Here is a 26,201-nt window from a genome sequence, read left to right as displayed (position 1 = left end):
AAATGAAAAAGCAAAAACTTTGTTTTGTTTTGTTTTGTTTTGTTTTTGAGACAGAGTCTTGCTCTGTCGCCCAGTCTGGAGTGCAGTGATGCAATCTTGGTTCACTGCAACTTCTGCCTCCCAGGTTCAAACAATTTTTCTGCCGCAGGCTCCCAAGTAGCTGGGACTAGGCTGCATGCCACCACGCCCGGCTAAGTTTTGTATTTTCAGTAGAGACAGGAGGGTTTCACCATGTTGGCCAGGCTAGTCTCAAACTCCTGACCTCAGGTGATACGCCCGCCTCAACCTCCCAAAGACTGGGATTACAGGCATGAGCCACTGTGCCTGGCCCAGCAAAAACACTTGGAAAAGAAAGCGATGATCTCTGGAAGCCAGCAAGGGTTATTTAGCAGTTCATGCCAAAGGAAGCTTTTTCCTTTTTAAAATAGACTTGCTAGGTCAGGAAATGCTGTAGGTAACATGTGTTTTGATGTTAGCAGAACGCTTGACAAAGGGTCTCACAAAGTCTTTGTGGACACGGGGAACCGTTTTAATGGATAGGCAGCTTGTTATGTAGAAGAGGGAGGAACCTGTCCCTGCACAGGGGAGAATTAGAATCCATGGATGTTAGTTACATACAGGGAAGCAGATTTGGGTTCAGCTCAAGAAAGAACTTTCTAATAATTAGAGATGTTCAATAGTAAGACTGGCTCTTTTGTGAGAGAAGATGGTCTCGCCTGGAGTCAGACGATGAGCAAAATAGTGAAGAAAGAGAAGGGATTAGTGCCAATCTGGATGGATTGCTTCACTCCGACTGTCCCGGTAACATTTATTTATGTTTTATTTCCAGACAGAGTTTTGCTCTTGTTGCCCAGGCTGGAGAGTGATGGTGCAATCTCGGCTCACTGCAACCTCCACCTCCCAGGTTGAAGCAATTCTCCTGCCTCAGCCTCCCTAGTAGCTGGGATTACAGGCATGCACCACCACGCCTGGCTAATTTTTGTATTATTAGTAGTACTAGTATTATTTTGTATTATTATTAGGTCTCAAACTCCTGACCTCAGGTGATCTGCCTGCCTCGGCCTCCCAAGGTGCTGGGATTATAGGCATGAGCCACCACACCCGCCCTCCCGGTAGCATTTTTATTGATAACTTTGATAAAGTCAAAGAAGTCACATTCAGCAGCTCCATAGCTGTCAAAGCTGAGAGTGACATTTGTGCTTTAGACAACAATTCATGTTGAGAGAAGTCTGTTTTTTGTTTTTTTTTTTTTTTCTTTTGACAGAGTCTCACTCTGTCGCCAGACTAGAGTGCAGTGGTGAGATCTCAGCTCACTGCAACCTCTGCCTCCTGGGTTCGAGCAATCCTCCTGCCTCAGCCTCCTGAGTAGCTAGGATTACAGGTGCATGCTACCACACCCAGCTAATTTTTGTAGTTTTAGTAGACGGGGTTTTACCATGTTGACCAGAATAGTCTCCATCTCCTGACTTCGTGATCCACCCACCTCAGCCTTCCAAAGTGCTGGGATTACAGGTGTGAGCCACCACGCCTGGCCGAGAGAAAGATCTTAGTGAATAAAAATGTAATAAGGACATATGTAAAACCTTGTTCTTGCTTAAAAAGAATTTGCAGTCCAAGTACAGGGCAGAGAAGACGCTGTTACGTAGCCTGTGCATTACAAGTTGTTTTTGTTGGTGCAAATTCAGTATGAACCAAGAGGCGGAAACTGCCAGAGGAGATGGACAGGCTGCCTCGGGGTCACGGGGCACATGAGGACCAGTTGAAAATCCCTGGGATGTTCAGCCTGTAGATGAGAATGAATAGTAGCGCGGGCAATGAGTGGAAGGGTAATAGGATGCTTGTTGTTTCCAAGTGGGGGAGGGAGTTCTGGCTTTAGAGGGGAGAATTAGATTCCATGAACGGTAATTACATACAGGGAAGATTTGGATTTGGATTCAACTGAAGAGAGAATTTTCTAACAATGTGAGCTATTCAATAGTGAGATGGGCTCTTTTGTGAGGCTGTGATTTCCTTGTCCACAGAAGTGGATAATTTACTATTTATTAAGAATATTTTGGAGGGCATTGTGTAGGGAATGGGAATGTGGGCAGAGTGAAAATCAAAAGGATAACTTTTATTTCATTCCTGCGACAACCCTGAGAGATGTTATCATCGCCATCTTGCAGATGAGAAAACTGAGATGTTGAGAGGGTAGGAGGCAAAATCAAGACTCAGACCCAAGTGTTTTATGGCAGTCTTCGTTTTCTCCTCCTTTCCAACCCTACAGTTTCAAGACGGAAACAATCTCTCGTCCAAGATGGGTCCCGGGACAGTTTTGCTTCCAGCGGTCTCAATTCACCTATGTAGGAAACGGGTATATTGATTTCCTCTCCTTCCCTGTTCTTCAGGAAGGTTGACAGTATCTGCGAGGGGAATGGACTGAGTCCCTTAAAACTCTTCCTACCCCCACAACTAGTTCTACATCAGATATTTTGTTTTATTATTTTGAATATTACTCCTATTTTGAATGGATAATACAGGTACAAGGCACAAAATTCAAGTTATACCAAAAAGTGAGCAATAAGAAGCTAATTTTCCTCTCCTATCTATTCTCCAATTGTCTGCCCAGTTTCCCTCCTAGGAGACGGTTACAGACCACATGTTTAAACCCCCAGATTCATATGTTGAAATCTGAATCCCCAAGGTGATGGCTCTAGGAGATGAGGCCTTCAGAAGGTGATTAGATCGTGAGGGTGAAGCCCTCATGAATGAGACCAGTGCCCTTATAAAAGGAACCCCAGTTTCTGGCCAGGCGTGGTGGCTCACGCCTGTAATCTCAGCATTTTGGGAGGCCAAGGCCCGTGGATTGCCTGAGCCCAGGAGTTCAAGACCAGCCTGGCCAACATGGCAAAACCCCATCTCTACTAAAAATACAAAAATTAGCCAGGCATGGTGGTGCGTGCCTATAATCCTAGCTACTTGGGAGGCTGAAGAAGGAGAATCGTTTGAACTTGGGAGGTAGAGGTTGCAGTGAGCTGAGATTACGCCACCACACTCCAGCCTGGGTGACAGAGGGAGACTCCATCTCAAAAAAGGAACACCAGTCTCCCTCTCTCCATCATGTGAGGACATAGCGAGAAGACAGCCATCTGCAACCAGGAGAGGACCCTCATGGGAACCTGGCCATGCCCACACCCTGATCTTAGACTTCCAGCCTCCAGAACTGGGAGAGATAAATGTTATTGCACAAGCCACCCAGTCTATGGTATTCTGTTATGGCAGCCTGAGTTAAGACCAATAATACTCATGGTTTCTCATGCATCCTTCAGGTGATATCTTTTCTATACGTGTACAAGCAAGAACTTATATATTTATTTTTTTCCCCGCAAATGATGGCATGCTTTACACACAGTTCTGCAGCTTACTTTTTACATTTATTACTATATTAGATCCATCTATGTGAAATTACCAATATTCTACTGTTTTGGCCCACAAAATATATTGGAAATCCTTCAATATCAGTGCATACGGAGCTGTTTCAGTCTTTCAAAGTAAGTATAACATACATAAGACTTCACAAATATTAAGTGTATACATCCCTACATAACCAGCATCCAGATCAATAATTAGATTATTACCAGCACCCAGAAGGGGCCAGGCCCCCTCCCAGTCACTATCTGACTTTGAATTTTATATAAATGGAGTCGTCCAATGTGGACTCTTATGTGTCTAGGTTTTAACTGGTTACACAATAGTCCCTTTGGAAGCCCCTTACTTTATTTAACCCTCTTGGTGCCTTGCTGATCAACCTTAAAGGTGTTTATAATCTTTTGCTTTTACAAACAATGGGGGGATGAACAACCATATAAACATAAGGTATTTTAAAAAGTGTTTTATAGGAAATTTCAAACACATACACAGAAAATAGACTAGGCTAGTATAATGGACACAGCTTCAACAACTATCCACATTCTGTTATTCTCCTTTGAGTAGAATTCCATTTACTTACCCCCAAAAATGCTTTAGGGAAGGCTGAATATGTAGACTTCAGAGGCTCAGCTGTACCAGTGAATAGCTGTGTGACTATGGGGAAGTTACCTAACCTCTCTAATCTTCACCTCCAATAACATGGAGATGATCATTCCTACTGCTTAGAGTGGTGGTGAGGACAGGGGACCTGGATCAGGGCTTTTTGGCTGCAGGTAGAAGACGCAGGTGGAAGCAGATGGGAATGGCCACAGTCAATCCACTGGCGTTTTATAGAGTGACTGCCTTCTGTAAGATTTCATTGACCAAAGTTCTCCAGTGGCTTAAAAGAAAAAACAAAAAAACAAACAAAACAGGACAAAGAAATCGGTTGAAGCCTCCACTAGAATGAACGCAAAGGACTTAGCATGTCTTATGTGCTGTTTCCACCATTCTGCTTTTCCAGACTGTCCCTTCTTCAAATCACCGTTTAACTTGTTAAAATCACTTTCGAGCCAGGGCGCACTTTTCCAGGAAAGCGAGAAAATGCCAGGGAGAATCGGGAGATGAGGGCAGGGAGAGAAAAGCGTCCTAACTAAGACTTGCATTGCACAAGCTGAAGTCTGGAATTCCCACCCGCGGGATTCCATCCTCCTCCTCCTCCCTACCCCGCTGCTCCCCACCCCTTCTTCGGGAAGATCGCGACTCTGCCGTGGCTCGCCCCAAGCCGCTGCTTCGTAGGTTCTGGTTTCCCAATCGATCGTGAGTTTCTAGTCCCTGGAGCTGCGTGGGTCGTGAGTTCAAGTCCCTTTCCTTCCGGAGGCGACAACGTTCCCGCGGGTCCCCGTGCCACGCAGCGCGGGCGTGCACGCCCCTCCCCGCCGGGCCGCGCTGCCAGGCCCGCCCCGCCCCTGGGTGGGAAGGTCAAGGGGCCCGGGCCCTCCCAGCCCCCCGCACCCCTGCGCGCGCCCGCCCCTCGCCTCCTGCCCGGGCGCTCGCAGCCGAGCCCGGCCGGGGAAGGGCTCTCCTCCCAGCGCCGAGCACTGGGCCCTGGCAGACGCCCCAAGATTGTTGTGAGGAGTCTAGCCAGTTGGTGAGCGCTGTAATCTGAACCAGCTGTGTCCAGACGGAGGCCCCATTTGCATTGTTTAACATACTTAGAAAATGAAGTGTTCATTTTTAACATTCCTCCTCCAATTGGTTTAATGCTGAATTACTGAAGAGGGCTAAGCAAAACCAGGTGCTTGCGCTGCGGGCTCTGCAGTGGCTCGGAGGACCCTGGCGCTCTCCCCGTGTCCTCTCCACGACTCGCTCGGCCCCTCTGGAATAAAACACCCGCGAGCCCCGAGGGCCCAGAGGAGGCCGACGTGCCCGAGCTCCTCCGGGGGTCCCGCCCGCGAGCTTTCTTCTCGCCTTCGCATCTCCTCCTCGCGCGTCTTGGACATGCCAGGAATAAAAAGGTGGGTTCTCGGCGCTGGACTTTTCTTTCTCCAGGGTCTGGAAACCTTGCTAAAAATCCGATGGGTGGAAACTGGTTATGGCTGTGATTCAGGCGGTGTCAGGATACTGGAAAAGGCATGAGCTAGTGATGCAATGATATTGTTAATTATAAAAAGCTGCGCCTCTGTAATTTCCATCTTGAAGGGTTCTTTTGGGAGTGGGTATTTTCTAATACAGTTTCAAAAGTCAGCATCAGAGAGGGCTGCGAAATTCTCAGCGCTTCATTCCTCTTTCTTTTTTGGAAAGGGCAGCAACTTTGTCGTTTTAAGGGATTCGTGTCTATATTTTTTAAATTTCGGGAGGCCAATTACTAGTTCACTAGCAAGTACTGTGCCGCATCGGCTGATAGACAAGCAGACGGGCCAGCTAAACATCGCGGGGCCGGATTTGCTCTATGCCTGTGTGGGATTCTCACAGAAGTTTCAAGCCAATGAGAAGTGGGAACTGCAGACAGAGATACATGTAAGCAAATGTTTTGCTAATCTTTAAGGAAATTGCAATTCCAGTTAAGTAATCCTTAAGTCTTGGAGAACTTTACCTAGATGACACCCACAGTCTTTATTCAGCGAGTTCTTGAAAACATACTGCTTTGAACAAATTAACCTTGTGTGTGCATGTACGTGTCTGTGGGTTGTGTGTGTGTGTGTGCTGAAAACTAAGCTGTAACAATGTCATCCTGGATTGGGGACCAGCACATCTGTGACGGGCAGTCCTGGTATTTGGTTGGTCTCTCCGGCTTTCCTTGTGATTTAGGCTGAGGCACAAAACGGGTGAACCCACCTGCTTTAGAAAGTTCCCAGGACCAGTTATGAGCACCAACCTGCCTCCCCCAGCTGTTCTTATAGAAAGTTCGTTTTTGGAGTGTCTAGGTCTTTTTTTTTTTTTTTTTTTTTTTTTAATCACAAGGTGCAGCTATTCATGATGCTGTGAGGCAGTAAGTGCTTGGGTATTCTTTCATTTTAGGAAAATCCTATTAGCCTGGAACCTGTTTGGCCCCCAGGACTCAGCTGTGGCTCTTCCAGGAGGCTGGGCTTGAGGCAAGACCTGTCCCGGGGCTGCCTCTAGCCAAAGGGAATGGGGCTGTGGGGAGTAAGGGGAAAAATGGGGTTAGCATGCCTTTGCCACTAGCTCTTGAAGTCCACTGTGTTGCAGTCAGCCTGTTCTGTCTCCAACATAAACGAGACAGGGTTTTATAACCAACTGAAAGGAAACTTCATGTGAAGAAACAGGAAAACATTGAAATTCATAATATACAGACTGGAAAATAAATTTGTTATTGTTCTTTCATTCCTTCCAGATATAAATCTGGCCATGGCAAATATCAAAAAGCCCTGGGATTTGGCTCTTCACTTTATAAGGTCAGAGCTGTCTCCAGTGTTCTAGAATCTGGCTCACCCAGGCACTTAGATGAAAACTTGTGCACTCTCAGCGTCCTTATTTTTTGGATTGGGGACTAGATAAAGGAAATGGCCTTGCATCTCCTAAGATCACATCAGGGCCCTATTCCCTCTGGATGTAACCTTAATTCCAGGTCCTCTAATACCCAGGGTTGCTGATTCAGATGAGCCATGTGCCCTGAAAGGGAGGGATTATGTTGTTGCAGTGCACGTTTGTAGTAATGGGCCACAGAATTCAGCCATGTCCCCAGGTTCACTGCTCTATTGAAGAAGCCTTCAAGGTCACCTTCTCCAGGAAGTCTTGTCACTACCCACAGCCTGGTTGTTATGGCGCCCAGTAGGTATTTCTTTCCATGCCCTTACCAAGGTGTATAGACATGGTTGTGGCTCTCCAACTGGTTCTCAAGGATACTGGTTGTTTCTGTAGCTCCTCTGTCTAGCGTCCACACCCACAAGCAGTAGTTGCTTGGATAAACCACTGTTGAACTGAATAATAGTACTAGATAAAGCTCTGTTTTTGCATAGATTTTATTTTTTTATTTTTATTTTTATTTTTATTTTTGAGATGGAGTCTCACTGTCTCCCAGGCTGAAGTGCAGTGGTGAAATCTCGGCTCATTGCAACCTCTGCCTCCTGGGTTCAGGTGATTCTTCTTCTTGACCTCCCGAGTAGCTGGGACTACAGGTACCTGCCACCACGGTCGGCTAATTTTTGTATTTTTAGTAGAGACGGGGTTTCACCATGTTGCCCAGGCTGGTCTCAAACTCCTGACCTCAGGTGATCCACCCACCTCGGTCTCCCAAAGTGCTGGCATTAGAGGCATGAGCCCCTGTGCCCGGCCTGATTTTGTATTTTTTTCTACCATAACCATTTTGAAAAGTCTAGTTCAGTAGTGTTAAATACATTCATATTGCTGTGCAATCTCCAGAACTCTTCACCTTGCATGACTGAATCTCTGTACCTATTAAACAACAATTCCCCATCTTCCCCTCCCACTAGCCCCTGGTTACCACCATTCCACTTTTTGTCTCTGTAATTTTGACTACACTAGGTGCCTCATATAAGTGGACCCAAGCAGCCTTTGTCTTTTTTGTGAGTGGCTTTTTTCACTTAACATAACGCCCTCAGGGTTCATTCATATTGTATCATGTGTCAGAATTTCCTTCCTTTTTAAGACTGAATAATATTCCCTTGTATGTACAGACTACATTTTGTTTATTCACATATCCATCGAAGGACCGTGTCTACCTTTAGGCTATTGTGAATAATGCTGCTATGGACACAGGTTTACAAATACCTGTTCAAGTCCCTGCTTTTAATTTTTGAGGGTATATACCTAGAAGTAGAATGGCTGTATCACATGGAAATTCTATGTTTAGTGTTTTGGGAGTCATCCTACTGTTTTCCATAGAGACTGTACCATATTTACACCAACAGTGCACAGGGGTTTCACTTTCTCCGTATCCTCCCTAACGCTTGCTCTTTTCCATTTTTTAATAGCCTCATGAGTGTGAAGTAGTAGAGATTTTTTATTTTTATTTTATTTTTATTTTTTGAGCAGAGTCTCACTCTGTCTCAGAGCATGTGCCACCATGCCTGGCAAATTTTTGTATTTTTAGTAGAAAGACAAGGTTTCACCATGTTGGCCAGGCTGGTCTTGAACTCCTGACCTCAGGTGATCTTCCTGCCTCAGCCTCCCAAAGTGCTGGGATTACAGGCGAGAGCCACCGTGCCTGGCCAGATTTTATATTTTTAAAGCAATCTTGCTGACCACAATCTTACTGGATTAAAGCCTGTGCGTGGTGAAGGGCAGAGTTGCAGGCTCCCAGAGCATCACTGGCTTGTGCATGGCAGAGCTGAGCCCTGGGTTTGTAACTCCTCCTCCTATTTTCCCATGGTTTTTATTTTCCCCGGGCTGCGCAGGTTCCCCGAGTCCTTTCCTCCATCAGGACTTGCTGGCAGCGGTTCCCGCAGGCCACACTCTTCAGGGGACTGGGCCACACCAACCCATCCACTGACGGGGGATTTTCACGCATGTGGACTCAATGCTCTGCTTAAGTGACTTCCTATGACACCTTTCTTTGGTGCCACTCAAAGTGCCTCATGTTCTCACTTTCTTTTCCTTTCATTGTTTGGGGGCACGATGATGGCTTATTCACTCTGTAATCATTTCAGCATAAAGATGTTCAAAAGTCAAGCACATCTCGCATAAAAAATAAAGACCAGGCCGGGCGCGGTAGCTCAAGCCTGTAATCCCAGCACTTTGGGAGGCCGAGAGGGACAGATCACGAGGTCAGGAGATCAAGACCATCCTGGCTAACCCGGTGAAACCCCATCTCTACTAAAAAAAAATACAAAAAACTAGCCGGGCAAGGTGGCGGGCGCCTGTAGTCCCAGCTACTCGGGAGGCTGAGGCAGGAGAACGGCGTAAACCCAGGAGGCGGAGCTTGCAGTGAGCCGAGATCGCGCCACTACACTCCAGCCTGGGCGACAGAAAAAAAAAAAAAAAAAAAGAATAAAGACCAAGGAATTGGTTAATACTATAGTGGGAGGTTTTAGCTTTTTTTGTGGTGGGGGGAGGACAAAGTTTCGCTCTGTCACCCAGGCTGGAGCGTAGTAGTATAATCTCAGCTCACTGCAGCCTCAAACCCCCTGGGCTCAGGTGATCCTCCCTACCTCAGCCTCCTGAGTAGCTGGGACTTTAGGTGCATGCCATCACACCCAGTTAATTTTTTTTTAAATTTTGTAGAAATGAGGTCTCAACATGTTGCCCAGGCTTATCTCAAACTCTTGGGTTCAAGCAATCCTCCTGCCTCACCTCCCAAAGTGCCGGGATTACAAGTGTAAGCCACTGCACCTGATCTTAGCCTTTTTTTTTTTTTTTGAAGCAGCCAAACCCTTTATTAAAAAGTGTGATCTAACACATTATCCCAATGTAGGAGTCAAGTAGAAGAGGTGTGGTTCTGCTTGGGTAGTTGGGATGTCTGGAATCACCATGACCTCCCTGGAGCACACCCCACCCCATACAAGCCCAAGGTGGTATCTCCGTTACACGTCACAGGCCGCATGCAACACACACTCCCCTAGACCTGAATCTGCCTTGGGCATTTATATTTGACTTTTCACCTCCACAGGATACTCACTGTTACCATTCTGGCTCTCTGTCTTCCAAGTCCTGGGAATGCACAGGTAAGATTTTTATTTTTAAAAAATATCTACAAGTGTATTAAAAACCAGGGTGAGGGAGTCCAGCCTTGTGTTATGGAACTCTAGGGTTCTGGAGGTGGGAGCAGCTTTACAGTTGACCTCATCTGAACTCTTCATTCTCAGAGATTCACAGTGGAAGCTCAGAGAAAGTGAGACTTGGCCCAGGTGGCATGACTTGTAAGTGACAAGGCTGGGGCTGGTACTCAGTTTCCTGATTCCCAGTCCAAGACTCTTTTTTATTTTATTTTATGATAAGTTCTGGGGTACATGTGCAGGATGTGCAGGTTTGTTGCATAAGTGAATGTGGGCCATGGTGGTTTGCTGCACCCATCTACTCATCACCTAGGTGTTAAGCCCAGCATACATTTTTAATCAGATTGCATGGCCTCATTTGTGCCCCTCACAGCAGGCCTCAACCTACCTTCAATGTTGAAAAGTACAATATGCTCTAGTGTTTCTGGGCAGCGGCTCCTGAGGACCCCCATGGGTCTGCATGTGTTGCCACAGACACACCCCTTTTGGAGGAGGTGGGAGAGGAAGTGCGGGTTACTCAAACATCCCAGCATGCAGTGTTGCATAATTCGGCTCCAAACCTAGGAGGGCCCATCGCTGGGCGGAAACCCCTCAGAGGAGTAAGAAGGGGGTGGGCAAGGCCAGGCTCAGGGCCTTAGGGGTTCTGGAAGAAGCTTGCAGCATCCTGGACTTTATTTTAAGCAACCAGAGAGATGGACCCCTGTGTGTCAGCCCTGAAATGTGGGCAGATCCCTCCTGAAAACTCCGAGTGGCCTCTGTGTCTCTGGCTCGGGAAAGAAAGGAGAGAAGCCCTATCTCTGAGCAGGCTGAGGGCTGCAGGCAGGTAGGGGAGCATTTTCTCTCTTCATGTTAAGAATTTTGAAGCATATTCAGGTCACTGGCAATGGGAAGGATCTTGGGAAGAGTAACAAAGAATTGTAGACCTTGGGGTTTTCTAAGGCAGCCTCATGGCATACACATGAAGACAGGTAGGCCCTGAGGGCAGCGATTCAGGGTTGTGTTTACTGCACTTTAGGCACTTTATATAGATTAACATACATCGTCCTTACCACCATTTTGAACTATATACATACCCCCCATTTTACAGATGGGGAAACTGAGGCATAGAAAAGTTATGTAGAGAGTAGGGGCTAGAGTAAGAATTTGAAGCTGTGCCCTGGTCCAGCAGACTTGGACCTATGCCAGTCCTTGACAACCAGGACTGGAACCTGGGTCTCCTGGCCTCCCAGCTTCCCGGCACAGCTTCCTGGCTCGTCTGCTCTACTTCCTTTGCCCCAACTCCCTGGGACCCCTGAACCCTCTCCTGGGAGCGCAGGCCAAATCCATCATCTCCGCAAATCAGCCTCCGAAGCTGTAGAAAAGGCCAGGGATGGGAGCTCCTAGAAAACGTCAGGCCCCGGGATCTTCCCGAACAGCCCACCCAACACTTTTGTTTTTTTTTTTTTTAAGTACATAAACTTGTTGCTCAAGTTGTATGTAAAAGCTACAACCCTCTCGGATTGTTGAGGTCTATCTCTTTCTGGAAGCATCTTTGTGTCATTGATTTGCTGAGGCTGAAATGGAGAAATTTACTCAATTCAACTTTTCTGTGTAGCTTTTATTTATGTACAGACAGCAGAATCAGGTAGAGGGTTTCATGGGGGCAAATAACTCATATTCGGCACTTTGAAGGTGAGGTCGCACCTAAAGAGTCATCGCCCTTAAAAGCAGTCTCATTCATTCCCAGAAAGGGGATGAACAGGGAGCATGCCACATTAGGCTCAGCAGATGTGATTCCTCTTGCTCTTCATAACTAGAGCATTAAAAAACCTGAAAACTGTCTGCTAAAATAAGAGCTATGAAGCAATGGTGCAGGGAGCTTATTTTTTTAATAAAGTTTTTCTAAAAACACAGAGATGGGGTCTTGAGGCTGGTCTCAAACTCCTGGGCTCAAGAAATCTTCCCTCTTCAGCCTCCCAAAGTGCTGGGATTACATGCATGAACCACTGTGCCTGGCCTGGTGTGGGGAGTTTAGAAAGTAGTTCTAAGTGTAAAATAATTATAAGGAAAAATTTTAGAACAAATAGGGGTTATAATACAGGTATTGGTATTTTGGAGGCCTTTCTTTTTTCTCCATTTCCCCAATTTTCTGTGTTGCAGCAATAAGACTTCTGTGGTGTGAAATGACTTTGCCTGTTTCTCCTCTCTCCTTCCCTGCAGGCACAGTGCACGAATGGCTTTGACCTGGATCGCCAGTCAGGACAGTGTTTAGGTATGAGCCACTGCGGATCCTTCATTGGGGTGGAGGCATTCAGCCCAGTTGCAGGGCTATTTCTTTCTCTTTTGTTCAGTGATTAGCCATGCCCATGGAAGAACACAGTGACATGGAATGACTGAAGTCAATGGTGCCCTTTTATTGATCACCTTCTTTGTGCCTGGCCTTGAGCTAAGCACTGAGAGGGGTGGAAGAATTGATCGCTGTTCTCTTGAAGGTTTCTATTGGATTGGTGTTTCCTAGGGCTGCCGCAACAAATTACCACTAACTTAGGGGCTTAAACAACACCAGTGTATGATTTTACAGTTCAGTAGGTCAGAAGTTTGAATTGAGTCTCCACCAGAATAGAATTAAGGTGTCAGTAGGGCTGTGTGCTTTTCTGGAGGCTCTAAGTGAGACTTTTATTCCCTTCTGGTTGTTGACAGAATTGAGTTTCTTGTGGTTGTAGGACTGAGGTTCTGTTTCCTTGCTGACTGTCAGTGGAGGGCAATTCCCACCTTTCAGAAACCTCCTGCTTTCTTTGGCTGGCAGCTCCTCCCTCCATCCTCAAAGCCAACACAGCAAGTCAAGTGTTTCTCACTTTGAATCTCTTCTTTTTCTGTTGTGGCATCTCTCTGACCAATCAGCCTCTTCTTCTTCTGCTTTTAAGAACTCCTGTGAATATATCAGGCCCACCCAGAAAATCCAGGAAAACCTCCCCATCTCAAGGTCAGCTGCTTAGTAAGCTAAATTCCAGCTGCTACCTTAATTCCCCTTTGCCATGTAACCCAACATATTCACAGGTTCTGAGGACTAGGAAGAGGAGATTTTGGAGTGTTTGTGAGGGGCATTCTCTTAGCATGCCATCTTTTGCAATGGACTCTGCGGAAGATGAGGAGAGAGTGATACCTTATGTCCAGAGTCAATAAGCATTGACGGGGCCAGGTGCGGTGGCTCACACCTGTAATCCCAGCGCTTTGGGAGGCCGAGGCAGGTGGATCACCTGAGGTCAGGAGTGCGAGACCAGCCAGGCCAACATGGTGAAACCCTGTCTCTACTAAAAATACAAAAAAATTAGCCAGGTGTGGTGGCACGCGCTTTTAGCCCCAGCTACTCAGGAGGCTGAGGCAGGAGAATGGTTTGAACCTGGGAGGCAGAGGTTGCAATGAGCTGAGATCGCACCACTGCACTCCAGCCTGGGCAACAGAAAGAGACTCTGTCTCAAAAAAAAAAAAAAAAAAAAGCATTAATGGAGGTCAATTTGAACTGGGCATGGAAGGACAAATAGGATCCTAAGAAATGCCATTCCAGGTAGAAGGAACAGCATTAACCAGGACCAGGTGTGGAAAGGACGCTCAGAGCATAGGGCATATGAACGGAATAAGACAGCCCTACTTCCTCCATCTTAGGGGAAGTATTTAGCTTTTACATTACACTTACTTTAGGCAAAATCATTTATCTTCTCCAAGCTCATGTCAGGCATACTCCAGAGGGGAGATAGATGGTTTGAAAAACTGATGAAAGGTGAGGAATGAACCCTGTCCTGGGAAATCTGGGCTAACATTTTGATTTTAAAGTAAGGTGTTTTGATTTGAAGATTTGATGAGGAATGAAGAGTGGAGCAGTGGCCTTCTTTTCTGGCCCCCCAGTTTCAACAATGGCTTCAGGCTTCAAGCTGGAGAGCAGGCTGTTGCATTCTGCACCTTGCCATTGCTCCTTCCTCTGGTAGGACTGGGTGTGAGTTTCTCAGATGAGATGCTGGGGATGAGTTGTCGGGTGCAGGCGTGTGGTCTCCAGTCTCCAGCCCTGCACAGAGCAGACTCCAAGGCTGGTGAGATGGCTCGGTATATGGGATCATGTCTGCTGCTTGCTGGAGCCACAGTTCAGGCCTCCCATTGTCTGTATCCTAGCAAGGCTGATTTTCTAGAGAGTCCACCTCTCCCCTTCCAGACATAACAAGCAGAGCCCAGCCTGGCTGGAAATGGGCTTTGTTGGCTGGCACAGAGCTGACTAGAAAGCAAAGCTTTGCTTTCTTAACAAGCAATTAGCTCTCAGTCAAGCCTTTTCTTTTTTCTTTTCTTTTCTTTTCTTTTTTTTTTTTTTTTTGAGACAGCATTTTCCCTCTTGTTGCTCAAGCTGGAGTGCAGTGGCACAATCTTGGCTCGCTGCAACCTCCGCCTCCTGGATTCAAGTGATTCTTCTGCCTCAGCCTCCCAAGTAGCTGGAATTACAGGCATGCGCCACCACACCCCTCTAATTTTTTGTATTTAGTAGAGATGGAATTTCACCATGTTAGGACGCTGGTTTTGAACTCCTGACCTCAGGTGATGCACCTGCCTCAGCCTCCCAAAGTGCTGGGATTACAGGAGTGAGCCACCGTGCCCGGCCTAAGCCTTGTCTTTCCTGATGCAAGAGACTCTTTCTTCTCTGACCACTGTTACTTGAAATAGAAGTGGAGATAATTGTTGGCCCATCCCAGTATTTTCAGAGTGTAGTATGTGCACACGAGGGTCCTTGGCATATTAGATGGTACACCTGCAGATAAACACTCTTTATTTTAATAGTATATATTTATTTTTACTGTTACCTTCTATTTATGCTAATTTTCACTTGCTGTAGTCATGTAAGATTTTAAAAATACATTTATTTGTGCTTCAAATATGGGTTTATTTAAAGAAAGAGTATGTGCAAATGATTTTACAGGTTTGTTTTAGTCTGTTCTCTGTTGCTTATACCTAAATACCTAAAACTGGGTAATTTATAAAGAAGAGGAATTTATTTCTTACAATTGTGGAAGCTGAGAAGTCCAAGGTTGAGGGTCTCCATCTGGTGAGGGCCTCCTTGCTGGTGGGGGCTCTCTGCAGAGTTCTCAAGTATGCAAGCCATCACATGATGAGGAGGCTGGGCTGCTAGCTCAGGTCTCTCTTCCTCCTCTTAGAAAGCCACCAGTTTCATTTCCAAGATAACCCATTAACCCATTAATCTATGAGTAGATTAATCCATTCATGAGAGTACAGCCCTCAGGATCCAATCACCTCTTAAAGGCCCCACCACTCAATATGGCAACACTGGGGATTAAGTTTCAACATGAATTTTGGAGGGACATTCAAACTATAGCAAGGTTTTTGTAGATATGTTCAAAATCACGATGGTGGTATTTGCAAGGCTGATGTTTGGCTGATACTGGTTACTTTGATTCACTTCAGCCAACATTTAAAGGTACTTTCCCAGGATGAGTTGGGGCCGCCCCAGGTGTTTAGGAGCAGATGCTGGTGAAGTGTGTTTGGGAGTGCTTCCTCCACGCCTGGTGCCAAGTTCCGCTTAAATATGCACCGGACACAACGCAGTTTGGTTGGGGGACACTAATGCTTGTCGTTTCTGTGCCTTCCAGATATCGATGAATGCCGGACCATCCCCGAGGCCTGCCGAGGAGACATGATGTGTGTTAACCAAAATGGCGGGTATTTATGCATTCCCCGAACAAACCCCGTGTACCGAGGGCCCTACTCGAACCCCTATTCGACCCCCTACTCAGGTCCGTACCCAGCAGCTGCCCCACCGCTCTCGGCTCCAAACTATCCCACGATCTCCAGGCCTCTCATATGCCGCTTTGGATACCAGATGGATGAAGGCAACCAATGTGTGGGTGAGTAGCCCAGCCTTTTGTTCCTCTCTGCCGTGCTTCAGGGAGAACATCCTCTGTATCTGGCATGCTCACCCCAAATGGGTTGGTAGTTGCCATTCAATGCACCAGTGAAACAATGACTTACTTTCTGCATACTTATTTCACTCCTAGCAGCCTGTATCTCTGGGTTCCTGCCCAACTAGGGAGGTTATTTTGCTGTTTTGTTCACAGTTCTCCAGAAAACCAATTTTTTTCTTTATTTTATTTTCGTTGATCTACCTATCTATATCTATCTATCACTCATCTATATATTTAAAGACCAAGGTAATGTTTTCTCAATTAAATAACAAATATGTCTGGTCAGACTTACTACAGTAAGTAAATCTCAGAGGAAGATCTAGAAAGGACCAAAGCTTAATCCCAGCACTTTGGGAGGCCAAGACAGGCGGATCACGAGGTCAGGAGATTGAGACCATCCTGGCTAACACGGTGAAACCCCGTCTCTACTAAAAAATACAAAAAACTAGCCGGGCGAGGTGGCGGGCGCCTGTAGTCCCAGCTACTCGGGAGGCTGAGGCAGGAGAATGGCATGAACACGGGAGGCGGAGCTTGCAGTGAGCTGAGATCCGGCCACTGCACTCCAGTCCGGGTGACAGAGCGAGACTCCGTCTCAAAAAAAAAAAAAAAAAAAAAGAAAGGACCAAAGCTGTGTCCTCAGCCCCCACACCCTTGATTGGAACATGTGCTTCTGCAATAGAAGAAGCCTTGAAGGGCACGGCCAACTGTTCTGGAAAGAAAGCAGGTTACTTGGGTTGGAACTAATGTGCTTTTGGCCAAAAGGAGCCTCACTGATAGGAACTCATAGCAAGAATGGACCTCTGGGAAGAAGCAGGCACAAAGGAATTGGCAAGGAGCGTGACCAGTGCCCAAGAGAGCTTTAGGTTCTGTGGGCCATCGTGGCCTTGGTGGAGAGTTACCTAGGATCCTCCCTGGTCTTTAGCTGTGGTCAGACCAAAATCTTGCAACTGTCTCCAGCTCTGGAAGATGGTGTATAGAGTGAAAGCTCTAAACTTTTTAATCATGCATCCCATCTGCAAAATCTTTTTGAGCCTGGATCTCCACTATATGGATTTTTATAAATTACATACGTACCCTGTCATACTAATATGGATTGCAGGATATAAACTTCACATAAGAAATATGAAATTTAAAAGGACGAGATAAAAAATAAATACGAAACTGGGAGTGGTGGCACATGCCTGTCGTCTTAGCTACTCAGCAGGGTGAAGGGGGAGATCACCTGAGCCCAGGGGTTCAAGGCTGTGGTGCGCTATGATCGCGCCTGTGAATAGTCACTGCATTCCAGCCTGGGCAACATGGCGGGACCTTGTCTCTTAAGAAAATATATATATGAATTGAAATTTTAATATTTTTTCCTCTATCCCAAAAGTTTGGGAGACCAAGATTTTTCTTTGTCCTATTTCAGGGCTCTGGAGTGTTGAGCTGTAATCCACTATTAGGGGAGCTATGTTTGTTAATTTAAGGTGTCTTCTACATGCTTATGTGAAGGAGCGTGCATTGTCATTCGAATACACATGAATAATATGTAGACAAGTGTCTTCAGAGCTACCAGGAAATGCTGGATATGCTTGAACCCAAACTTCTATATTTTCACTGGTCTCAAGGGGTGTGGTCGCTGTGTGTGTTGACGGGGGGGGGGCGGCGAGAAAGAGAGAGCTGGTTACTGTTTACCTTAAAAGTTGATGAGTGTGCAAAGGGAATGAGCACGGGGTCCAGTCAAGCCAGCATGGGGTGGAGAAAATGGTAACATGCTTCCTTATAACCAGCATCAGGAGGAAAAACCTTTGTAACTGGAAGGGACTTGTTTTTTTTCTCTTTTAACCAATCTTTAACTTCAACCTCTTCATGTTGTAGACAGGAGAGTGTGGACTCCCACCAGTTTGGTAATTACAGAGGTAGGATGCCAGTCTAGCACTCCTAACTTCTCCCTTGTCTGCAATCTCCTAACTATAGGAAATGACCTCTCCTAGCTGGTAGAAAAGAAATGATCCCAAAAGAAAATGCAGAGATAGAGAGGTGGAAGGTGCTGCTCTTCCAGGATGTCACATGGGGGCTGGATAAGCCAAGTGATCAGCCCTTAAATGTCTTGAGGAAGAGGGTGCAATGACTCTTTGGAGGCACTCTGCGGTTTTGGCAGGGGCCTTGGGTGGTAGTGGTGCAGACAGCTCTAGCTGATGCCTTGGGCAAGCTCAGCGGCCTCTTTTGCAGAACAGCTGTGGGTTTCTCCAAAGTGTCTCCCTCCTTCCCCTAGACCTCCTTCCAGGGTCCCAGTGCCCTTACAACGAGGACATGGCTGGGAAAGCTATTCCTCTCCTGGTCCCTCTGACGTCATGCCATTTATGGCTCTGAACCTGTCACACGGGAGATGCGGAACTTTCATAATGGCCCTTTTGTAAGGAGAATACAATCTAGGAGCCCTAGTGAGGACTGGCACCAGGCCCATCCATTTCCAAAAAGTTCAGCATTATGCATTCATAAGTCCTGAGTTCTTTCTAACTTCCCTTCACCCCACCCCATGGTTTCCTGGTTTTACAGAAGGCTTTCAAATGGCCCTTGCTGAAGTCCCTCTGCGTATTGTAAAGAGCTGGCATTGTGGGGGTGGGGGGAAGTAAGAGAAGGGATGGGGAAGGGAAGCTCTTTCTACCTACCGCTCCTTCCAAGAACTGGGATGGAAGAGAGGTGAGCCTGGGAGCAGGTGGAAGGGAAGCAAGGCACTGTGGTGGAAGGTGGGAAGGAAGGAGACAAGATGGGGAAATCATTGAGAAAAGACAAGGAGGTGAGAGTGGAGGTGTCACTGCCCGCAGAATGTGGGTGTTTTCCAGAGCACAGCTCTGATCCTGTGGCGGAGGCATTGCATGAGCAGTGGGTAAGTCAGGGAGACTTGGGAAACATTTCTGAAACTTTAGCACTCTAGGAGAGGAGGACAACATCTCCAAAGGTGTCTTCTCCTCTTCATCAAAATAAAAGTAGTGATCAACAGTAACATCCGCAGCAGCAGTGGTAATAAAATCAAACACTTGGATAGTACTTGTGTGCTAGAACCTTTACAATAATTAGTGCATTTGATCCTCACAACCATCTACAAGGTAAAACTATTATCAATCGTATTGCACCCATGAGGACACCGAAGAAGAGAAGCTAAGAAACCTGTTCAAAGTCACACAGCAAGTGAGGGGCTGAGCCACGATTTGAACAATTCAAGCTTTGAATGAGAAAACAGGCTCAGTGAGGTATAGATTTGTTCAAGGGTGCTCAGAGTCAGTGCTGAAGTCAGGATTAAAAACAAGGTCCTTCTCTTGCTCTTTTTGTTTTCTGAGACAGGGTCTGGCTCTGTGACCCAGGCTGTAGTACATTGGCACGATCACTGCAACCTCTGCCTCCTGGGCTCAAAGCAGTCCTCCCATTTCAGCCTCCCCAGTAGCTGGGATTACAGGCATGTGCCACCATGCTCCTCAATCACTGCAACCTCTACCTCCTGGGCTCAAGTGATGCTCTCATTTCAGCTTCCCAAGTAGCTGGGACTCTAGGCTCATGCCCACCATGCCTGGCTTATTTTTGTATTGTTTTGGTAGAGACAAGGTTTTGCCAAGTTGCCCAGGCTGGTCTCGAATTCCTGGGCTCAAGCAATCCTCATGCCTCAGCCTCCCACAATGCTGGGATTACAGGTGTGAGCCATGGCACCCAGCTCTCTGTCTCTCTTTTTCTTAATGAAACTTTTTGCTCTGTAAAATTTCGAAACTAATCAAAAGTAGAAAGAACATAGTGAGCACCTACCTACTTATCACCCAACTTCTGTAGTTATCAGCACAGGCACAATCTCCTTTCTTCTTTCCACTCTACTCAGTGCATTAATTTAAAGCAAATCTCAGACATCATATAATTTCATCCTTAAAGACTTCAGAATTATCTCTAAGAGATAAAGAAAGTATTTACAAAAACAAATTTAAGGCCAGGTATGGTGGCTCATGCCTGTAATCTCAGCACTTTGGGAGGCCGAGGTGGGCGGATCACCTGAGGTCAGGAGTTCGAGACCAGCCTGGCCAACATGGTGAAACCCCGTCTCTACTAAAAACACAAAAATTAGTTGGGTGTGGTGGTGCACGCCTGTAATCCCAGCTACTGGGGAGGCTGAGGCAGTAGAATGGCATGAACCCAGGAGGTGGAGATTGCAGTGAGCTGAGCTTGCACCACTGCACTCCAGCCTGGGCGACAGAGCGAGACTCCAGCTCAAAAAAATAAAAAAATAAAGAAAACCTCCAAAAAATACAATACCATTATCAAACCTACAGAAGTAAATAATAATCTTTTTATCATTAAATATCCAGATAGTATTCAAATCTCTCTGATTGTCTCATAAATACCTTGCAGTTTCATCATAAATGGCCAGAACAATCTCTGCAGTCCCCGCAATAGCATGGCTCTAGCAAAGACCTGCTTTCTCAGCCATGAAACATTTCACTAACATTAGTTATTAGAGTCCCTACATTTGCCACTGAGCCAAGTTGGTTAGCAAAGCCAGAACTTGGAATGTCCACCCAGAGGGAAGACAAGCTGAGCCCCAAAGGGGCCATGCGTACGAAACCATCTCAGCAGCCTGTTGTCTGTTGGTTTGTTGGAATCAGACCCGTGCAAGCTCTGCAAACTGCATTGGTTGACAAGTCTCTTAAATGTCTTTTAGTCTTTACTGTTTCCCTGGCCACTTATTTACTGAAGAGGCCGAGCCGCTTGTTCCGTAGAATTTCATACATTTGGGAGGTAACTGATTGCACTCTTGTGGGGGGGGGCGGGTTATCTTATTCCTTCGTCCGCTATATTTTCTTGTAAGCTGCTAATAGAGCTTGATCCAATCAATAGACGATCCAATTCAGGTTAAATTTTTGGGCAGGCTATTTTGTAGGTAGTGTCTTTGATCTTTTGCCCTCTTCATGCACTGATTTCTTCTCATAAAGTGTAAGGCAGTCTGCCTTGGGAGGCAAATGAGCATCCCTTTCATTGCGGTTTACTTTTTCTAGGGTTTGGACCCACTTCCAAGGAATCACTCTCATCCCTTGGTGCTGCATGAGGCCGTGCCTATTTCCACAGGCTGGATGGGGCCGGGCTCAGCGCCTGGGTGGCCAGTCCCTCAGAGCTTCCTCCTCAATTTCTCTGTTTTTGGTTCCACTTTGGAGGTGACTAGACCCTGCCCTTCTGGAACAATGTTTGGCCGTAGGTTTGAGTCCACGGGCCCCTAGATGTAAAGCTGGATCACTTGGGACACTTCTGCAGACAGAGTGAACAGTGACCTAGGAATTACAGTCCACGAGCCAAGTAAGTTTTGTGTTGTTCAGAAAACTGGCATCAAGGCCGGGCGCGGTGGCTCAAGCCTGTAATCCCAGCACTTTGGGAGGCCGAGACGGGCGGATCACGAGGTCAGGAGATCGAGACCATCCTGGCTAACACGGTGAAACCCCGTCTCTACTAAAAAATACAAAAAAATTAGCCGGGCGAGGTCGCGGGCGCCTGTAGTCCCAGCTGCTCGGGAGGCTGAGGCAGGAGAATGGCGTGAACCCGGGAGGCGGAGCTTGCAGTGAGCTGAGATCTGGCCACAGCACTCCAGCCTAGGTGACAGAGCGAGACTCCGTCTCAAAAAAAAAAAAAAAAAAAAAAAAAAGGAATACATTTAAAAAAAAAGAAAACTGGCATCTTGGCATGACAGTGATGGGACTCATGGCTCATTAGAGTATGTCACCCAGATCCTGGACCCTTGGGAGATCTGGTGACCAGATTCTCAGGGGAGGGAGAGCCAGACAAACATGGTTAACTGGTAAGCAGGGAGGGGCTGCTGGAGGAGAGCCTCACCCAACAGCTCACAATCAAGACACAGAGGCCAAATCAAATGCATACATAGAGTTCTGAGCTGGCCACATAGACATCCCAGAGAAGGATGGTGTGGGGCTGAAGATGGTGTGGTACTGACGCCTCAGGGAGTGGGGTGAGCTGGTGCCAAGTGGCTGGGGCACCCAAGATGTGGACTCCCATTCAGGAACCTTCCTCTCATGGCACTCTGCCTCTGAGATCAGGTCGCTGAATGTGGCCGCCACTTAACTCTGTCAGTTATTCCCTTGGGGGCTCAACTTGTCATCTCTCTGGGTGGACATTCAAAATTCTAGCTTTGCTAACCAGCTTGGCTCAGTGGCAAATGTAGGGACTCCATCAGTAACTCATGTTTGTGGAATTTTTTGCGGCTGAGAAAGCAGCCTTTTACTAGAGCCCTCGACTCAGGGGACTGCAGGAATTCTGGCCATTTGTGAAATTATAAGCAGTATCTTGATTCTCTCTTCTAGTCCGGGATTTTTGTTATTGTTGTTGATCAGGGCCCCCAAGCAGGCAGAGAGCAACACATGGGATCCTTTTGGAAGTTGGGTGGTGTTGGTCTGAGGCTTTCTCTTGAGTTATTTTTCCTGAAAGCCAGCCAGTATTTCTTCAGTCAACCAATGTGTACAGAGTGCCTTCTTGGTGCCAGGCTCTGGCCTAGGCACTGAGGGGGATGTGGAGTTGTGCATGGCCATGGAGCTGTCTCTAGACTTTGTGGATAAGGGAGGGAGAATAGACACAACACAAGCAGCTGAAATTCAAGACGGCCTCTGATGAGTTCCTGAGACGGTACAAAGAGAAGGCAGAGATAAGAAGGCTTCTGGGGTGGAGGGGGCTGGAACTTGGAAGTCAGACAGGCTTTGAGTCTCACCTTGGTTTGGCCACTTCCTACCTGTGAGAATGGGGGGTTGGTTTCCTCATCTGTAAAATGGGTATAACAACGCCTGTCTCATAGATAACATGTGCAAACACCTTGCCTGGTGTTTACGCGGAGTATCGTGCAGTAAATGTTAATTGGGAAAGATTCATGAAGAGGCTGCTAGGGTCTTGAGATGATAACCCATGGGAAGATTCACAGAGTCTGAAAATGCATCGCACGTCTAATTCTTCAAAACCTTTAAAATGACCTAAAACTGAACCCAGTACACATTTAGCTTGCAGGCCTTGAAGGGCTTTGCCCAGCTAAGCCTGATGTGGCTTCACTTAGAATCTGCTTGGAAACGGCAGCAGAGCCTGGGATTATTTAACTTGTGAGACAGAAAAGTGGGAAGTGGGAACAAATGTGGCATAAAGGCCGGGGGCAAGTAGAAACCTCAGCCCCTAATGTTGGCAGGACTGTGGTTAACAAAAACTAAGGAGGAGAAGGCAGCCATCACTCCAACAGACTTTTCTTATTTTTTATACAGGCCTCTGGCTTGGGCTGTAACTTGAAACTCAGTCCTCAGGCTGAGACCAGAAGGAAAATGCGTGAAACCAAGATCTGGAGGAAAATGGGTGAAACCCTGAAACTGATTCTTTAGCTGCTGAGGGCGTTGGGACTACGCAGGCCCAGAGAGGAAATGGGACCTGCATTGAGCGGGGGTTCTGCAGCTGGGTTTGCTTAGATGTCTTTGTGAATTGGCCCCAGCAGTCTTGTTCACGGGCATGGCCTCCCCAGGTTTCCCACCTTGCTGCAAGTCTTTCCTTATCATTGCTGGGATGATGGCAAGTGGCTTCACTTCTCTAAACCTCAGATTTTCCTCCTGTAAACAGGGATAACAGTACCAACTGCCACAGGAAATTTGGAGAATTAAGGGAGATAATGCATGCAAGTTGTCTAACATCGAGGCTGCGTTATTGTAGGGGCTTCGTAAGTTAGTTACTGTAATTATTGTTTTCATTATTTCAAATCTCATCATTCCATGATGACTTCTCCTGCTCCAAACCCCTAGTCCTGTTATTCCATTATTTTTTATTCTTTCCTCTGGGAATTAGATTTAATAGTGTGTGTCTTTTAGGGGGTTGAAAGTTGAATTTTTGCCAGTTTTCATCAGTAGGAGTTGGGGTTAACTTGTGCTTCCAGGGAGACCCAAACACAGATAGGACCCCAGGAAGTTGTCCAGGACAGCTGTTCCCAAAAGTTACTGTGCCCATGAATGACCTGGGGAAAATGCAGTTCTGACTCAAGAGGTCTGGGCTGGGTCCCGAGGGTCTGCATTTTCTTAGAAGCCCCCAGGTGATGCCACACTGCTGGTCCAGGGTCCACCCTTCAGTTAGAAAGGCCCTAGTTCATCTGTCTATTTTTCAACAGAACCGTATTTAAAGAAAGGTAGAAGGTTTATTTTTTTCATGCAATTTGTGTATTGTTTGAATTTGTTAGAAGAATGTATTACTTATTTAAAAACAAAACACAAACTGGAAAGAAATGACTTTAGGGCCTAGATTGAGGTAGCATGCTGTAGTGGTAAAGGGATGAGATGAGACGTTACTAAGAATTGGATTTTGATCCCAGATTTGCTACTTATTAGCTGTGTGGCATTTAGAAAGCCACTTGGCCTCTCTGGCCTAAGTTTTATTATCTGTAAAAAGAAAGGATGGTGTTATACTAAGGGTCGTAATCTGGGGTCTGTGGATAGAAATCAACTGATCTATTGTTACATTTTTTCCCACTAACTTTGAATTGAGATTTAGCATTACTGTCCATTGTAGGCAACAGGTCACAGGACTATTAGCAGTACCTGGGATGGTATTGACAAGAGAATCAGATATTTACATATCACATTATAGCCGTGGTAGTTATTTTGACATACTTGGAAATATTTTGAAATATTTTGAAACCTTATCTATGCTTATCACTTCAAAATCGTAGAAGATACTAGGTCTGCCTAGTTTTGTTTTTAATCCACCGATAAAGAAGTATCTATATTACTGTATCACGTGTGTGTGTGTGTGTGTGTGTGTGTGTGTGTGTGTGTGTGTTTTGAGACAGGGTCTTGCTCTGTCATCCAAGCTGGATGGATTACAGTGGCATGATCTCCGCTCACTGCATCCTCAACCTCCCAGAAATAAGTGACCCTCCCATCTCAGCCTCTTGAGTAGCTGGGACTACCAGTACATGCCACCATGCCCAGCTAATTTTTGTATCTTTTGTAGATACGGGGTCTTGCTATGTTGTCCAGGCTAGTCTCTAACTCCTGGGCTCAAGTGATCCTCCTTCCTTGGCCTCCCAAAGTGCTGGGATTACAGGTGTGAGCTGCCATGCCCAGCCATACATTTGTTTTTTAAATATTTTGATAGCTGCATTTCAATACAATTGTTTTCTTTCATAATCCTCTGAGTTTTATTTTATGCAATTTAAAGCATTATTCTGAGAAGAGAGTCCATGGGCTTTAGCAGTCTGCCAAACAGGTTCAAGGCACACACACAAAAGTTCACATTCCCTGGTTCTGATGATTTCTCAGGTTTCTTGCAACTCAAGAATGTTCTACGATTCTAAATCTTCCCAATCTTTAGGAAACATAGGTTTTTGCGTTAACCCTTTCCCACCTGGATTGCCCAGGTGATGTGGCTCTTCTCTGTTGCGTGTATTTCAACAGCACACATGCCTACTGACACCTGCCGGGACCCTACCAAGTCTCCGTTTGTGAGGAAGTCCCTCCCACCCCCAGTGGTAGCTGGCTTTGGTTACTGGCAGTGGTCTGGTGAGGTTCGCTGCACTGGCTGGCCTCACATTCTGGGTGGGGTCCCACTGGTGGGCCATGCCCAGCCCTTGGTGCCTTTGTGTAGTAGGTCACTTCCCCAGTGTCTAGCGTGGCAGTCTTGTCATTGACCTACAAGTTTTTCTTGGCTCTCATCTTATGTTCCTTGGTCATGTTTCTTTTATTTCTACTCCACTCTGGAATGAGCCAGTTGTGTGCAAAAAGCAAGTGGTGTTGCAGAGGATGGATGAAGTGTGGACTTTTTAATGGCAGGACCATTCAGCTCTGGTCTGGCAAAAGTGGCTGCATTACCAAGTCTCCAGAGAGCGCTGCCTGGAGGGCAGGAGGTTGAAGTTACCTTCAAGGTTGCAAATAGCCTCGAATGCCAGGGCCAGAGCTGGGCCGACTGTTTAGCACATGTCTTTTAAATTAGTCGGAGGTGCATGTTACGATGCTCCTTAGAGAAGCATCTAAACCTCAGATTTTAGTGCTTGTTGGCTGCTTATCTCAGATGGGGAGGTTTGGGGAAGGAGCATTAGTTGGGGAGGGAGAAGAAGAGGGATGTCCTTTCAATTCGTGATCATGTCTTGACACTTCTCCCGCTCTGTCTCCACTCTGACCTCACTCAGGCCACAGAGGCAGCTTTCGAG

The 26,201-nt window shown here is 46.5% G+C and overlaps 1 protein-coding gene across 2 annotated transcripts in view; it reads left to right on the top strand.

The window, feature by feature from the left end:
• The first annotated feature begins 4,788 nt into the window (after positions 1-4,788).
• The window catches only part of FBLN5 (fibulin 5), a 79,714-nt gene continuing 58,301 nt past the window's right edge, over positions 4,789-26,201 (top strand). Inside the window, exons 1-4 of one of the 2 annotated variants that reach the window (XM_010357488.2) lie at positions 4,789-5,405; positions 9,977-10,031; positions 12,282-12,333; positions 15,707-15,961. In XM_010357488.2, the coding sequence (XP_010355790.1) occupies positions 5,389-5,405; positions 9,977-10,031; positions 12,282-12,333; positions 15,707-15,961 (379 nt within the window). In that variant the 5' untranslated portion in view covers positions 4,789-5,388. Of the gene's footprint in view, positions 5,406-5,548; positions 5,908-9,976; positions 10,032-12,281; positions 12,334-15,706; positions 15,962-26,201 lie in introns of those variants that run through there. The other variant, XM_010357487.2, reaches the window with a different exon arrangement.

This window comes from Rhinopithecus roxellana, chromosome 5 (assembly GCF_007565055.1).
Source record: "Rhinopithecus roxellana isolate Shanxi Qingling chromosome 5, ASM756505v1, whole genome shotgun sequence".
Lineage (NCBI taxonomy): Eukaryota > Metazoa > Chordata > Mammalia > Primates > Cercopithecidae > Rhinopithecus > Rhinopithecus roxellana.
Note: the sequence above shows the minus strand (reverse complement) of the source record. Positions and strands in the feature narration are given on the sequence as shown.